Source organism: Thamnophis sirtalis, unplaced genomic scaffold (assembly GCF_051295495.1).
Source record: "Thamnophis sirtalis isolate CommonGarterSnake01/CBP01778 unplaced genomic scaffold, rThaSir2_p1.2 scaffold_5, whole genome shotgun sequence".
In the NCBI taxonomy this organism is placed as follows: Eukaryota; Metazoa; Chordata; class Lepidosauria; order Squamata; family Natricidae; genus Thamnophis; species Thamnophis sirtalis.
In genome coordinates this window covers 23,434,162-23,449,300 of record NW_028261385.1, presented here as the reverse complement: position 1 = coordinate 23,449,300, position 15,139 = coordinate 23,434,162, and the positions used below count along the sequence as shown (strand labels likewise).

Sequence of the window (15,139 nt, the reverse complement as noted above, 5' to 3'; positions counted from 1 at the left end):
GGTTGCCACAAATAAGAGGGAGTCAAACTATTCTCCAAGGCACCTGAGGATACAACAAGAAGCAATGGGTGGAAACTAATGAAGGAGAGAAGCAACTTAGAACTAAGGAGAAATTTCCTGACAGAACAATTAATCAGTGGAACAGCTTGCCTCCAGAAGTTGTGAATTCCCCAACACTGGAAGTCTTTAAGAAGATGTTGGATAACCATTTGTCTGAAACGGTATAGGGTTTCCTGCCTAGGCAGGGGATTGGACTAGAAGACCTCCAAGGTCCCTTCCAACTCTGCTATTGTATTATTGATCCAGAGTAGGATTCAATTATTAATTATATGGGAGATCATCCCCAAATCCTACAACTATGGTTTTGATTGATAGTTTACAAAACATACTAGAGGAAGGCAATCTCCTTATTGCTGTCAAGAAATTTTCCCCAATTTATCACGAAATTACCTGGAATGAAGCTTGTTTTAAGACAGGGATGTACAACTTTGGTAACTTTAAGATCTGGACTTTAACTCCACAAGTCTTAACAGTTGCCAAGGTTGGACACAGTTTTAGAGAGACTTTATTTTTACTATTCTTTAGAAGTTCAGGTGTTTATAGCTTAAGTAAAGGTAAAGGTTCCATTTATGTGCTAGTTGTTCCTGACTCTAGGGAGCGGTGCTCATCTCCGTTTCAAAGCTGAAGAACCAGCACTGTCCCAAGACGTCTCCATGGTCATGTGGCTGGCATGACTCAATGCCAAAGGCAAGTGGAACACTGTTACCTTCCCACCAAAGGTGGTTCCTATTTTTCTACTTGCATTTTTACATGCTTTCGAACTGCTAGGTTGGCAGAAGCTGGGACAAGTAACAGGAGCTCACCCCGTTATGCAGCACTAGGGATTCGGACCGCCAAACTGCTGACCTTTCTGATTGACAAGTTCAGTGTCTTAGACACTGAGTCACTGTGTCCCTTGCTTATACCTTACCAAGGTATAAACAAGGTATTCCCCTCTAAATTTCAAGGTTCATGTTTGAGAAATTGGTACAACCCTTTGACAGATACGCCTCCCCCACCCGCAAGTGGCATGAAGAGGGAGGGAAGCAATTCACCATTTGTTTAACTTGCACATAATCAAGACCATGCCACTGTCGGAGATAACGAAAAATGGAAAATAGAGGACGAATGTGGATTGGCAAAGGGGCTATACATTTCACATTGACTCTTCCAACGTGAGGATTATGTGGAGGAGATCTTAACCCAGTAAAGCAAGAGCGGGTTAAGATGACCCCTTTATGACTTGTGGACTTCAACTCTCAGAATTCCTGAGATAGTATTGCTCAGGGAATTGAATTCTGGGAGTCGAAGTCCACAAATCATAAAGGGACCGACGTTCCCCAACTGACAGAAAGCAAAGGAATCAAAGTCGCAACACGTGCTACGCAGCAAGTGGGACGGTTGAAGTTCTGATGCTAGCCAATAGTAGCAATCCGTGTCGGTCACGTGATCATAATAAACACACTATAATACCCAATAGGCTCTGCGATGCAACCCCACGATAAGGCTCGCTGTGGAACTCTGAAGTTCCTCTACTCTTAATTTTATAAACATAACGAATGGTCTCCTGGACGGTACACAGAACGTATTTTTCGTAATACTGGGGCTTGCCAATCCCGGTTCTTTTTCTCGCTGACGCCAGAGCAGACGTTCCCCCCCCCCCCCCCAAAAAAGCAGAAATTGAGCATAGAGTTTGTGATATTGCGCAGAGCGCCACTATTTCCGGGATTTCCACTTCCGGTTGGTGCTTACCCTACGAACGACGGAGGCTAGGAAGACACCGCTGGAGAGGGGAGATTCCAGGTAATCAGGCTACCCTTCTTTTCACTGGATTCTGGCCTTTTCTCTCCTAAGTTTTTCAAATTAAAGGCCTTTATTTCACCTTTTTGCATTTTCATTATGTAATGAAATGGGATATTTGAAAAACAGCTCTTCGCCCTTGATGGCTGCCTTGTATTCCCAAGACTTTAAGACAGAGGTCTTCAAACTTGACAACTTTAAGACTTGTGGACTTCAACTCCCAGAATTCTCTAGCCAGCTGCTGGCTGGAGAACTCTGGGAGTTGAAATCCACAAGTCTTAAAATTGCCAAGTTTGCGGACCCCTGCTTTAAGAAACTATAACTCTCTTAAGTCCCACCGCGAGACCTCCTGGGAGTTGTAGTTCAAGAATGGCAAAATGCCTATCATTGTTCCAGCAATGGCAAAGCTTCTGCCTATTGTCAGTCCTATATTGGAAGATATTATTTGCAGATGAATAGCTCTTCAGGTGTTTGGAAATTTAGGAAACCTGAAGGGTGGGAATGCTGAAATTGGCCCTTGAACCTTGACTGTCTGAATCCTCCTGGGTATAAATAAGAAGCTGACATAGGCCTAAGCTTTGTCTTTCGCTGAAAGGTACTTTGAAAATAATAGTATTAATGTCCATGAACTTAAAAGGATAGCATTTTATGATTTAAGCCAACTTCTGGAACTTTAAGATCTAGGGACTCCCAACTCCTAGAATTTCCCAGCCAGCATATATGATGTTGCTTTTCATTCATCTGGACACCTGTAGATAAGCAAAATAGGAACCCAATGGCTAAGACTCTGAGCTTCTTGATCACAAATGTCGGCAATTCAGCGGTTCGAATCCCTAGTGCTGCGTAATGGAGTGAGTTCCTGCTACTTGTCCCAGCTTCTGCCAACCTAGCAGTTTGAAGGCACATTAAAAATGCAAGTAGAAAAAATAGGGACCACTTTTGGTGGAAAGGGAATGCGCCTTTGGCGTTTAGTCATGCTGACCACATGACCACAGAGATGTCTTTGGACAGTGCTGGCTCTTCAGCTTTGAAATGGAGATGAGCATCGGCCCCTAGAGTCGGGAACGACTAGCACATATGTGCGAGGGGAACCTTTACCTGGAATTTTAAAACCTAGGGACTCTCAACTCCTAGAATTCCCCAGCCAGCATCTGTGATGTTGCTTGTAATTCATTTGAACACCTGTAGATAGCAAAATGATAACTTGTAAGCTGATTTTGTTAGCAGAAATGAAGGCTTTTTTTGAGCAAATGTATTTGTTAGTTAGGCTAGATTGCTTACATAATATGGATTACCTATGTAAATTGATGTGATAAATTTAAATAGATGCGTTTAGGTATAGATGAAAATTGTACCAATAATAAAATGTGCATTCTTCTCAGTTTCCTGGAATGGCTTCCTTTGGATGGAAGAGAAAGATTGGTGAGAAGGTATCTAAGGTAACATCCCAGCAATTCGAAGCTCAAGCTGCTGATGAGCAGGTCCTGGTTGATAATAGTGAAGTTGATTGTCTTCATGAGGCCAAAAGGAAAAAACGGCTTCTTCTGGAAGACCGTGCAGCCCAAAGTAAACATCTGAAGGATGAAGGTGCAATTTTAGCTGAAAATGGAAGGTATGGAGTTTTTCCCTCTAGATGTGTATGTCCTATTCCATGTTAAATAGTTGGGTATGTTACCCTTTGTTTTATTTAAAACAGCATTGATATTAATGTTACATTGATGTTTGTAAAGATCCAAGTATTGATTAAATAACCCACAGTGGCTGGCTGGATTCATACATAGTAGTGTCATTATAAAACATGGTTTGTGTATCACTGTAATAGGATTCAGGATTCATACAACTTACTCAAAATGAGAGACATTCTGTTACTGTTTAGTGCAAGTGTGAAGTTAGTCAATGTCTTTTATGGAGTATTTCATGGGTTTTGAAGTGTCCACTTGCTAACCCTAAGCTTTACTATTCTAATCACCTAATCATAGTTAGGAAACATTCATCTCTTTTCTTCTTTCTCCATTACTAACACTATGCAGTTTCTGTAGTAACTTTGGTGAGTATGATGTCTTCACCAATCTGAATATTAACCATATTTTGTACCAGAATATGCTACTAAATACAATTGGTGATCAAGTCAGAATAAAAATAGATTGATTCATAGTTAGCTCTGAAAGTAAAAGGGAAATACCGTATTTTTCAGAGTATAAGATGCTCCAAAGTATAAGACGCATCTAGATTTTGGGGAGGAAAACAAGGGGAAAATATCTGCCTCTGCCTCCCAGCAATTTGCCTCCTTGCAACAAACAGTACAGACAATATACACTGTTTGTAGTGTTATATTTCAGACTAGACTTGTACAGACGCTGTTAAACTGCTTTCTGGAAGTATAGTTATTCTCTGCTATTTAAAAGAATAGCACTTTTTAAAACAATAGCACTGGGTCTCTTCAGATTAAGCATTTATTTTAAAAAGCCTCTTCATTTTGTTAAGTTGTCTAGAACAATAATAAAGCAGTCTTTAAAAAATAAGTCTAACAATTTGAACATTCTATAGGCATTTATAGTTGTTGACTTACCTCCTGGCAGCCAACAGCCTGATTAGCACAAGAAAAAAATAATCTGCCTCCCAGCAAGCCAACAGGTAGTTTCACTTTCAATTTCTCCCAATCACCAGCTGTTAGAGGCTGCAGGGACAGCTGTAGCTTATTGAAGCCTCTGCAAGTCCCGTTTGCTGCAAAGAGATAAATTGCTGGGAGGCAGAGGCCAAAGGGTGGGGGCCGGTGGGTGGGACTACATTCGGTGTATAAGACGCACCCAAATTTTCACCCTCTTTTAGGGGGAGGAAAGGTGCATTTTATACTCCGAAAAATAGGGTAGGTTGATTGTAGTCCTGGCCTTTGAAGTCCTAGAATGTCAGCAGTAATTGACTGTGGCTCTAGTTTGTAAAGACTAGTTTGGGGGGGGGGGGCAGGTCTAATGCTTTCTGTGAGATTCTAGATAGTGAATTACCTGTGACACATATCAGTTGGCCATTTGGTTTCAATAATTCTGTCCTTCAACTATGCTTTGTAGCAGTGGTGGGATTCAATTTTTTTTAATTACCTGTTCTGTGGGCATGGCTTGGTGGGTGTGGCATGACTTGGTGGGCATGGCAGGGGAAGGATACTGTAAAATCTCCATTCCCTCCACACTCCAGGGAAAGGTTATTGCAAAATCTCCATTTCTTTCCAATCAGCTGGGACTGAGGAAACAAAGAATAGGTGGGGGGTGGGGCTAGTCAGAGGTGGTATTTCACGGTTCTCCAAAGTACTCCGAACTTTCCACTACAGGTTCCCCAGAACTGGTCAGAACCTGCTGAATACCACCTCTGCTTTGTAGGAAGATATCTTTCCTTCTGTCTGTTCTAAATTTTACACCTCTTAAATTCCTTGGGTGATATCTGTTCCATATCCTCTTCCTTTGCATTGTACATTATTTTATGATTTGTCATAAAGTAGCTTTGATGTTTTACAAACATAACGGCATATCAATACAATCAATCAATCAATCAATCAATCAATCAATCAATAGTCCATTGTAACTGTATAACCAAGGAAAATATTCTGGACCCCAATCACTTCTATATCTTTCCAAGGATACAATACCATTTTTAAGACATGGTGATTAGAGCTTTTTTTTGTAAAACAAAGTTAGAGTGTTGGTAGATTCTGAGTGGTAGTTTCCAGTTTTCAGAACTTTTGAAAATTATCTGCAACTTTTTAGTAAATTCTTGATTACTAACCAATCAATAATAACTAGTATTAAGCTAAACACTCCTCCCCGATTTTTCTGCTAAATAAATGATTGTGGCACGTTGGATTCTTGGGTCATTATATGGTGTCATGTAGCTTGCAAAAGATTATGGCGCTTACATGCTGCATATAACATTAGAAATCAATATTGCCTATACAGGTAGTCTTCGAGTTACAACCACAATTGAGCCCCAAATTTATGTTGCTAAGTGGCACATTTATTAAGTGAGTTTGCCCCATTTTATGACTTTTCTTGACACCTTTGTTAAGTTAATCCTTGCATTTATTAAGTTAGTAATAAGGTTGTTACGTGAATGTTGGTGTTCTGAGAAATGCACCCATTGAAAGCATAGCTCCAAGGCAGGTAGATTCCTCAAAATATATATTTATTGGATAATTAAGAAGTATCAAACTCCTCCCTCCCAAGTGTCATCGTTCACCTTGTCCAATGATGGTGGAAGGCAGGCTCTTCTCCATTTTCAATGGCCATCTGTTTCAATGACCTTGGTTCCCAGAAGAAAGCTTTTGGTTTTGACTAGAGGCTGGCTATCTACTTCCCACCTCCCTTCCCCCTTTCTGGCTTTGTGACAATTATGAGGCAGTATAAGATGGTTTCAGCCAGGTTTGTTTCAGAGTTGACACTGGATTCTCCACTGACTTTGCTTGTTAGAAGGTCACAAAAGCTGATCATATGACCCCAGGATACATAAATATGAATTAGTTGCCAAACATCTGAACTTTGATCATGTGACCATGGGGATGTCACAATGGTTGAAATTCACTTTTTTCACTGCTATTGTAACTTTGAACAGTCACTAAATGAACTGTTGTAATTGGCAGATTACCTCTATTGATGAATCCTTTTAATGATGGCCTGTTATAGAAATGGAAAATCTCAGATGTTTCCAGATATTGCTTCTTTACTACTGGCTTGCCACACACCATTGGCTTGTTCAAGTGCTGCAATTTGTTTCCCTACCAATGAAGAACTCTAGATGAGGTGTATCCAACCTGCATGCGGTCCTGGACAGCTAGTAATGAGGCCCCACGTTTGTAAAATTTGATTTGTATACATTAATTACCATATTTTTTGCTCCGGACTGTAAGACGCACATTAGCTTTAGAGGAGGAAAACAAGAAAAAATAAATCTGCCTGTGACTCCCAGAATCAATCCGGTATTCATCTGGCTGGCGTGCTTGTGCTGCCACCCACAGCAGGGAACGCTGGAGCCTTTGCTGCTGAGAAGCTGATTGGCGGTTGGATCAGCTTCCTGGAATACCGCCGATCAGCTGTTCTAGGCGGCAGGGATTGCCACTGCTACTGCCAATCACTTTCACCACCGATCGCCATTTGGTGGCGGCAATTAGTGCCGATAGGTGATGATAGGTGGTGGCAATCCACTTAATACTCCATACTTTAATATTAAATATATACATTTGAAGCATCTCCTAGGAAAATGGACTGTTCAAATCTGATCTCTGTGTAAGTGTATTTATTTGGTGGGCTTAATGAGTTTACTTTATTGTCATTGCACATGGTACAATGAAATTAAATGCTGTCTTCAGTGTATATTATAACTATAAAAATAAAAACACAAACATACATCCTTTACAACCTGATATTGCACTATACCGTAGAATTCAATATGGTTATTGCCCTGGGATAGAAGTTGTTTTTCAGCCTGTTTGTCCTTGTTTTTATTATCCTGTACCGTCTGCCAGATGGTAATAGTTAAAAAAAAAAGTGCCCAGGATGAGATGGATCCTTGAGAATGTTTTGAACTTTCTTAAGGCAGCGGGAGCTATACAGCTCTTCCAAAGAGGGGAGAGGGCAACCAATAATCCTCTTGGCAATGATGTTGACCCTCTGGAGAGTTGTCTTATCTGCCACTATGCAATTGGCAAACCATACACAGGTGCAGTAAGTTAAAATACTCTCCATGGTGCAGCATTAGAAGGTCAACAGCAGTTTTTCATCCAGTTGTTGTTTCTTGAGAAGTCTCAGGTAGTATAATCTCTGCTGGGCCCTTTTGACCAGTGTTGCAATGTGAGTATCCCAGGTCAAGTCCTCTTTTATGACAACAACCAAAAACTTAAAAGTGGCCACTTGCTCCACTCGGTCTCCATTGATAAGCAAGGGCTGGATGTCTGATCTATTCCTTCTTTAGTCCACTTTAAGATCCTTGGTCTTATTTATGTTAAGGATCAAGTTATTGTCTCCACACCACAAAAGCAAACTGTTCCACCTCATCTCGATAGGCAAACTCATCCACCCCACCCCCCCAGAGATTAGTCCCACCAAGGTTGTATCATCTGCAAATTTAGTAATAGTATTACTAGCGTGAGTGGAATTGCAGTCATGCACATAAAGACTTAGAGTAAGGGACTCAACACGCAGCCTGTGATGTACCAGTATTAAGAATAAGGGCTGAAGAGATATGATTACCTAATCTGACCCTCTGAGAGCAGCCGGATAAGAAATCCATAATCCAAAGGCAGATTGAATAAGAAAGCCTAAGATTCGTAAGTTTAGAGACTTGTCTATGTGGAATTATTGTGTTAAATGCAGAGCTAAAATCTACAAAAAGCATCCTCACATAGCCCCCCCTGCTGTTCCAAATGAGTCAGCAGTGTGAAGAATGATGGCTATAGCATCCTCCGTAGAGCTGTTTCTTCTGTATGCAAACTGGTGTTTATCAAATATATGCGGAAGACCAGAAAGGACATTCCGGCAGACCAATTTCTCAAAGCACTTCATGTTGATAGGAGTGAGTCCTACTGGTCTGTAATCGTTGAGGTTATTGATGGGGAACTTTTTTGGCAGTGGAACAATGGTGGAAGCCTTCAAACAAGATGGAATAGTGGCCTGGGATAAAGATCATTGAAGATTTTGGCCAAGACTCCAGCCAACTGATCAGCACAGTCTTTAAACACTCAGCCAGAGATACCATTAGGACCGGCAGCCTTTCTAGGATCCACAGCCCTCAGAATGCTCCTCACCTCCTCTTCCTCCACAATAGGTTGGGAGCTACAATAGCAATAGCAATAGCAGTTAGACTTATATACCGCTTCATAGGGCTTTCAGCCCTCTCTAAGCGGTTTACAGAGTCAGCATATCGCCCCCACAGTCTGGGTCCTCATTTCACCCACCTTGGAAGGATGGAAGGCTGAGTCAACCTTGAGCCGCTGAACTGCAGATAACAGTCAGCTGAAGTGGCCTGCAGTACTGCACCCTAACCACTGCGCCACCTCGGCTCTTCTTACAATGGGCTGGTGGCTGTATTTAAGCTGTCTCTGATGTCTCCACTTCAAAGCGAGCAAAGAAATGATTCAGCTCTTCTGCCAACGAAGCATCCCCCTCAGCAGGGGTGACATTGGTTGGTTGATGGTTGGTAATTTGAATCCCTCGCCACACCGGCCTCATGTTATTACTATACAAATTATCCTCTTATCTTCCTCTTATAATCAGTCTTGGCCTTCCAAATACCTTTCTTCAGACTAGCTTTTAATATAAAATAAAAAGGTAAATGAGTTTGACTTGATCTGATAACTATATATGTCTGTGTAATTTCTTTGTCAACAAAATAGAAATAGTTTGCCATTGGCTTTTTCCTGGATATTTTTTTTTAAAAATTCCAATTTATCCTTCAGCCCTCGATTGTCCTGGAGGTCTCCTACAAAAGCTGAATTGTAATATGGAACTATGGAATACTATCCCTGAATTTGGAACCCTCCAAAGATTGTAATGTAACTAGCCACAAGATGGCAGTAGCACCTACTTTCATGCAGTATTTTTAAGAAATAGGTTCCTTTTATTTTGTGAAATTGTCAAACACTTGAGTAGACACATACATTCCTTAATAGTAAGGGATGAATGAACATACATACGTACATACGTACGTACATACATACATACATACATACATACAAAATTATATATATACATACATTGCACATAAACATATATACATATAAAATATAATTTAATAAAATCATATACATATACATACATGCATACATACATACATACAATTATGTCAGTTTGATTTGGAGCAAGCATCTTAAGTGTGGAACTATTGTATTCATCAATAGGAAATTATTGTACTCCTGCTGCCGAAGAGTAAGCCGATCATTCATCACTGTGGTTGTGAAATGCTAAAAAGGAAAAAAATTAGTACTTTTTAAAGTTCATTTCATACTTTGCTTGCCCCATGATATTCAGTTCTATTTGTATATCTTTGGAAGCATAATTTTCTAATGACACAATCCTGTTTTAGGAAGGTATCTAGTTTGGAGGGGGGGGGGAGGTTGTAGGATTTTTGTAGTTTTCAATTTGGTTAAATGCTTTTTATATCAGTGTATAAATCTGTTCTTATTCTAATAAGGTTTAGAGCTTTTCAAAGTCCATCTTATCAAACTTTGGAAATGTTTCCTGCAGGAGTTTGGTTATGCAACCTCTGTCAGATAGAGCAACTTCCATTTCAGTTTTGTGGTGGTGTGGAGGAAAGCTGGACATTCAAGAATAAGACTGTCTTCCCCTGTAGCAAAATGAGATGAGAATTACAGGATAGAATTTTGAAAGGGGTTGAATGTATTGTACCATCTAACATTGTAGCTGGAAGAGTAACATTTTTGAACGCTCCTCCATATTTAGTAGAAAATACTACAGGTAGTCGTCGAGTTATAAATGGAATGGAGCCTGCCCATTCCATTTGTAACCCGAGGATTTGTGGGAGTGAATCTTGTATCTTGAACAGGATCACTCCCTTCTTTTGCCCACACATTCGCTAATTAAATACGAGGGTTGTTAAGTACACATGATGTATTTCAGGGTGGGAAAGGCCATTGGGGGGGGGGGTACTGATAGAACAGGCCACCTGTCTAAGACCAGCCAAGGCCTCCCCAACTCACTGAAATACTTTAAGCTCCCCACAATTGCTCCCCCCCCCCAACCTGCTATGCTGGGACACTTACCTTGTGAAGATCTAGCAAGCTGTCTCCTTTCTAATCTCTCAGCTGAGTGTGCCCCTCTGCAGGCCTTCCCTGGCCCGTTGCAGGCTAAAATGGAACTTCCAAGGGCAGTTATTTGTACTGACTGAGATAACGGCTAATCTGCCCCTCAGAAGCTCCATTTTGGCCAGCAGCATTCAGGACGAATGTTGCAGACGCTCTGTAGTTGTTCTTAAGGGCGAACAAACTGCCATGGTGCCGCAAGATTTGTAGTTTTGTTCACAAACACTAGGGGGCGCTTATCACATAACTTCGAATGTTCAGTAAGGAAATGCTCCTAACCGAGGGATTACCTGTAATAAACCAACATTGTTGAGTTCCTAGCTTATTGATGATAAAACATACTTACAAAATGTATCATTATGCTTGAATTTGAGTTTGAAGCTGTAGTAATCTTTCACTGCAATAAATTGAATTGAACTGAAGCTGGTTTGGTCCTCTCTGATTTGTTTGAAGAACAATAGGCTGGATTCAGACATAGCGAAGTTGTTCCCCCCCCCCCCCTTCCACTAGTTTCTACCTAGTTCTGTTACTTTTACTGGAAGAAATAAGAAAGGATGGGTGAATCTTATCTTAGCAAGTGCAGGTTCACTGTTGCTGAGCAATGGTCCAACTTTGTCAAACATCAGACTTGTTCATGTTGAATGAACTGTTTAAATTATGTTTAGACAGAGCAATGATACTGAAGTTATGAATTGCCTGCTAACGTTGAGTTGGGAGTGGAGCAACTAAAGTTCACATTCTGCCGTGAAACTCAATAGGTGAGCTTTCTCAGCCATTATCTCTCAGTCAGTACAAGTAACAGAGAGTATTTGTAGCTCAGAGTTGAAATGAGAGGTCCTTGGTGCTCTCTGAGCTGGCTTCTTTTTCTTGTAGGCTTGTTTCATTACATCCCAGTCAGTGTTGTACGGTGGGGTAAAAATGAAGTGATCTTATATATAGAGCCGAGGTGGCGCAGTGGTTAGGGTGCAGTACTACAGGCCACTTCAGCTGACTGTTATCTGCAGTTCAGAGGTTCAAATCTCACCGGCTCAAGGTTGACTCAGCCTTCCATCCTTCCGAGGTGGGTGAAATGAGGACCCAGACTGTGGGGGCGATATGCTGACTCTGTAAACCGCTTAGAGAGGGCTGAAAGCCCTATGAAGCGGTATATAAGTCTAACTGCTATTGCTAACTGCTATACTGCCTTGAGTTCCTGGAGGAAACATATAACATACATATAGTAAAGCAAATATAAATGCTGTATGAAAGTTTAAGTGAAGGTAAATTCTCTTCAATTAAACAGTGTGTCGTCCAGGTACAAATAATCAAGATTTACAACAATATTCATTACGTTAACATTAATTCTATAGTGTTAAAATAATAATATTAAACATAATAATCATAATATTTGCTCCTTTTTCTTAACGTGTTTTCTTTATTTCACTAATCTTTTCCTTTCCCTGTTTCTAACTTCCATTTTTGTTATTTAACCATTGATAAAATAAGTCCCATGTCATGTAATATTCGGTTTGTTCTTTCTCCTTAATTGCTAGCATTAGTCTATTCCTTTCCCGTACATTCTGATATTTTCCTGATCACATTCTCATCTGTGGGGATCTCTTCACTTTTCCAATTTTGTGCAAATACAATTCTAGCTGCAGTTAATATAGGAATAATTAAATATGCATTCCCCTTACTATATTTTTCACATAAAATCCCCAACAAGAATAATTCTGGTTTTAAATTAATATGCTGCTTCATCATTTTTCCCAGCTGCATATGTAGTCTCAGGGTTTTTTGTTAATGCAGGCAATCCTTGACTTACGACCACAATTGAACCTAGAATGTATGTTGCTAAGTGAGAAATTTGTTAAGTGAGTTTTGTCCCATTTCACTATTTTTTCGTTAAGTGAATCACTGCAGTTGTTAAGTTAGTAACACGGCTGTTAAGTGAATGTGGATTCCCCATTGACTTTGCTTGTCAGAAGGTTGCAAAAAGTTGTCACAAGACCCCAGGGACTGTCAGGATTCCAAATAGCATCCAAAAGTAAATCAGAGTCCAAGGCAAAGTATTGCTCAAAGTTTCAATTTATTAAGAGATCCATGTTGGCATATTTGGGAAAACCCGAATCTGAAAGCTTCCCTGTTTTCCCCACCCAGTTGACAGTTCAAGATCTTGTCCCCACATCCACAAGTCCAACACATGGTCCAATCTCCCACTGCCATGCTGGCAGTTCCACCCATCCAGTTCTGGTCAGGTGCAGAGGTGCAAAGACAAAGGATGACCTTGGCTTTCTAGAAAGGATTTTGTTGTTGCTACATAGTATGTGACTCCTTACAATTCCCCCTCCCATTTTCCCACAATAGAAAATGCATAGCAGAATAATAGAAATTGTGGCAGGCCAAAGACCCAAAAGAAAAGATGGCTGCAGGCCTGGCAGGGACATTGCAACCGTCATAAATATGAACCAGTTATCAAGCGCCTGACTGTAAATCACATCACCATAGGGCTGCAATGGTCATGCGAAAAATGATCATGTCACTTTTTAAAGTGCTGTTGTAACTTTGAACGGTCATTAAATGAACTGTTGTAAGTCCAGGATTACCTGTATATACTTTAGATAAATAGCAATAGCACTTCACAGTGCTTTACAGCCCCTCTCTAAGTTTACAGAGTCAGCCTATTGCTCCCAACAATCTGGGTCCTCATTTTTCCAACCTCAGAAGGATGGAAGGCTGAGTCAACCTTGAGCCTGGTGAGACTCAAACTGCCAAATCGCTTTATAAGCTCACTGGACATTTTCCTTTTGCAACGAAAGAGGAAAACTTTTGCAAGTTCATTGGGTATTTTCCCCTCATTCTTTTAAAAATAATCTGTCGTCTCTCATTTTTGTCACTTGGTACTTAAATCAGTTTGAATTCTAGAATATTGATAGCTTTAAAAGCCATTGATTACTTTCCTTCCTGCTTTTCAGATTTAAGAGGAAGTTGTGATGAGGGAGAAAGCTCCCAGGATTGCTTAAATCAGCTGATGTCTAGACAATATAAAGAAAATACGGTAATCACACTTTTTGCTGTTAGGGCCATAAAGTTATGCAAATTCTGAAGTACACTTTCTTCTCTAAAGCTTTATGTCACTAACCAAATATAATTCCTTTTTAATCTCTGAATGAACTTGATAGAGTTGAATAACACAGCATCATTTCCAGGATTCTTTGCTTTGAAATGTGGTAAATGTCGACAAAGGAGAAAGTTGCTAAAGGTTGCTTAATCACTCAAGGAAGTTGGCACTTGTTGTATCAATATAATGTGAGGAAGTGATATTTTTAACGGGCCTAATCTAAAGGGGACATAACATAGCCGTTTTATAGCATGCCACATTGCTGTGCATCAACATCAGAAATGATGAAGGCCTGACATGCAACCTATAGGATAAATATTTGCTCATGATGGCGTTGCCGAGACTGAGATTTCTCTGGGTCAAACCAAACTCAGATCAGGTCCATCATTTGACATAGCCACATTTTACTTAACAAGAAAAAACAGACTATTTAAAAATAAAAATGCTATACAATGTCTAGTCCAGTGTTTCTCAACCTTGGCAACTTGAAGATGTCCGGACTTCAACTCCCAGAATTCCCCAGCCAGCGCATTCGCATTCGCTGGCTGGGGAATTCTGGGAGTTGAAGTCCGGACATCTTCAAGTTCCCAAGGTTGAGAAACACTGGTCTAGCCACACTTTCTCTTGGTTAACGGTTTCCTCTCTCTCTCTCTTGGAATGATTGGAAACCCCAGGGAAATTTACTACAAGTAGCGCTCAACGTTCAACAGTTTATTTTAGTGAGTGTTCAAAGTTACAACATCACTGGAAAAAGTGACTTATGACCATTTTTCAACATTTAGGACCTTTGCAGCATCTCCATGGTCACAGGATCAAAATTCAGATGCTTGGCAACTGACTCACATTTGTGACAGTTGCATTATCCTGGGGGTCATGTGATCACCTTTTGCGACCTTCTGTCAAGCAAAGTCAGTGGGGAAGCCAGATTCACAATAACCAGGTCCCTAACTTAACATCTGCAGTGATTAACAACAGTTTGCAATAAAGATCGTAAAATGGGGCAAACCTCACTTAACAAATGTCTCACCTAGCAACAGAAGGGCTGAGTTGTAATCGTAAATCGAGGACTACCTGCATATGGTCTTTGGAAGGCAAGAGTAATATCTGTTTCTCAATCATGCACTTCTGACATTGAACAAAGCAATGTGACAAAGCCGAAGCAGGAAACGTATAACATCTTGTTAGATTGCTGTATCCACATAATGCATGCTATACAGTCGTTAGTAGGAAGTCTCTGTCAAAACATTGGCATTAGATTGGCAGAGGCTGCAATATATTTCTTAGGAAAATCAGGATTTTGATTTTATGTACTGAAAGTCGTCATTATTATTACAGTTCATCACACAGTTAGCCAGATATTCAGACTGGATTTGGCATTTTTGTTTGCCTATCGAGTCCTTCCC

At 40.4% G+C, this 15,139-nt stretch overlaps 1 protein-coding gene across 1 annotated transcript in view; it reads left to right on the top strand.

Annotated features, from left to right (window-relative positions):
* Positions 1 to 1,730: 1,730 nt before the first annotated feature.
* Positions 1,731 to 15,139, top strand: part of TTC33 (tetratricopeptide repeat domain 33) — a 46,268-nt gene continuing 32,859 nt past the window's right edge. The window contains exons 1-2 of the mRNA XM_087715452.1: positions 1,731 to 1,842; positions 3,222 to 3,451. Of these exons, the coding sequence (XP_087571578.1) occupies positions 3,231 to 3,451 (221 nt within the window). The 5' untranslated portion in view covers positions 1,731 to 1,842; positions 3,222 to 3,230. The remainder of the gene's footprint in view (positions 1,843 to 3,221; positions 3,452 to 15,139) is intronic.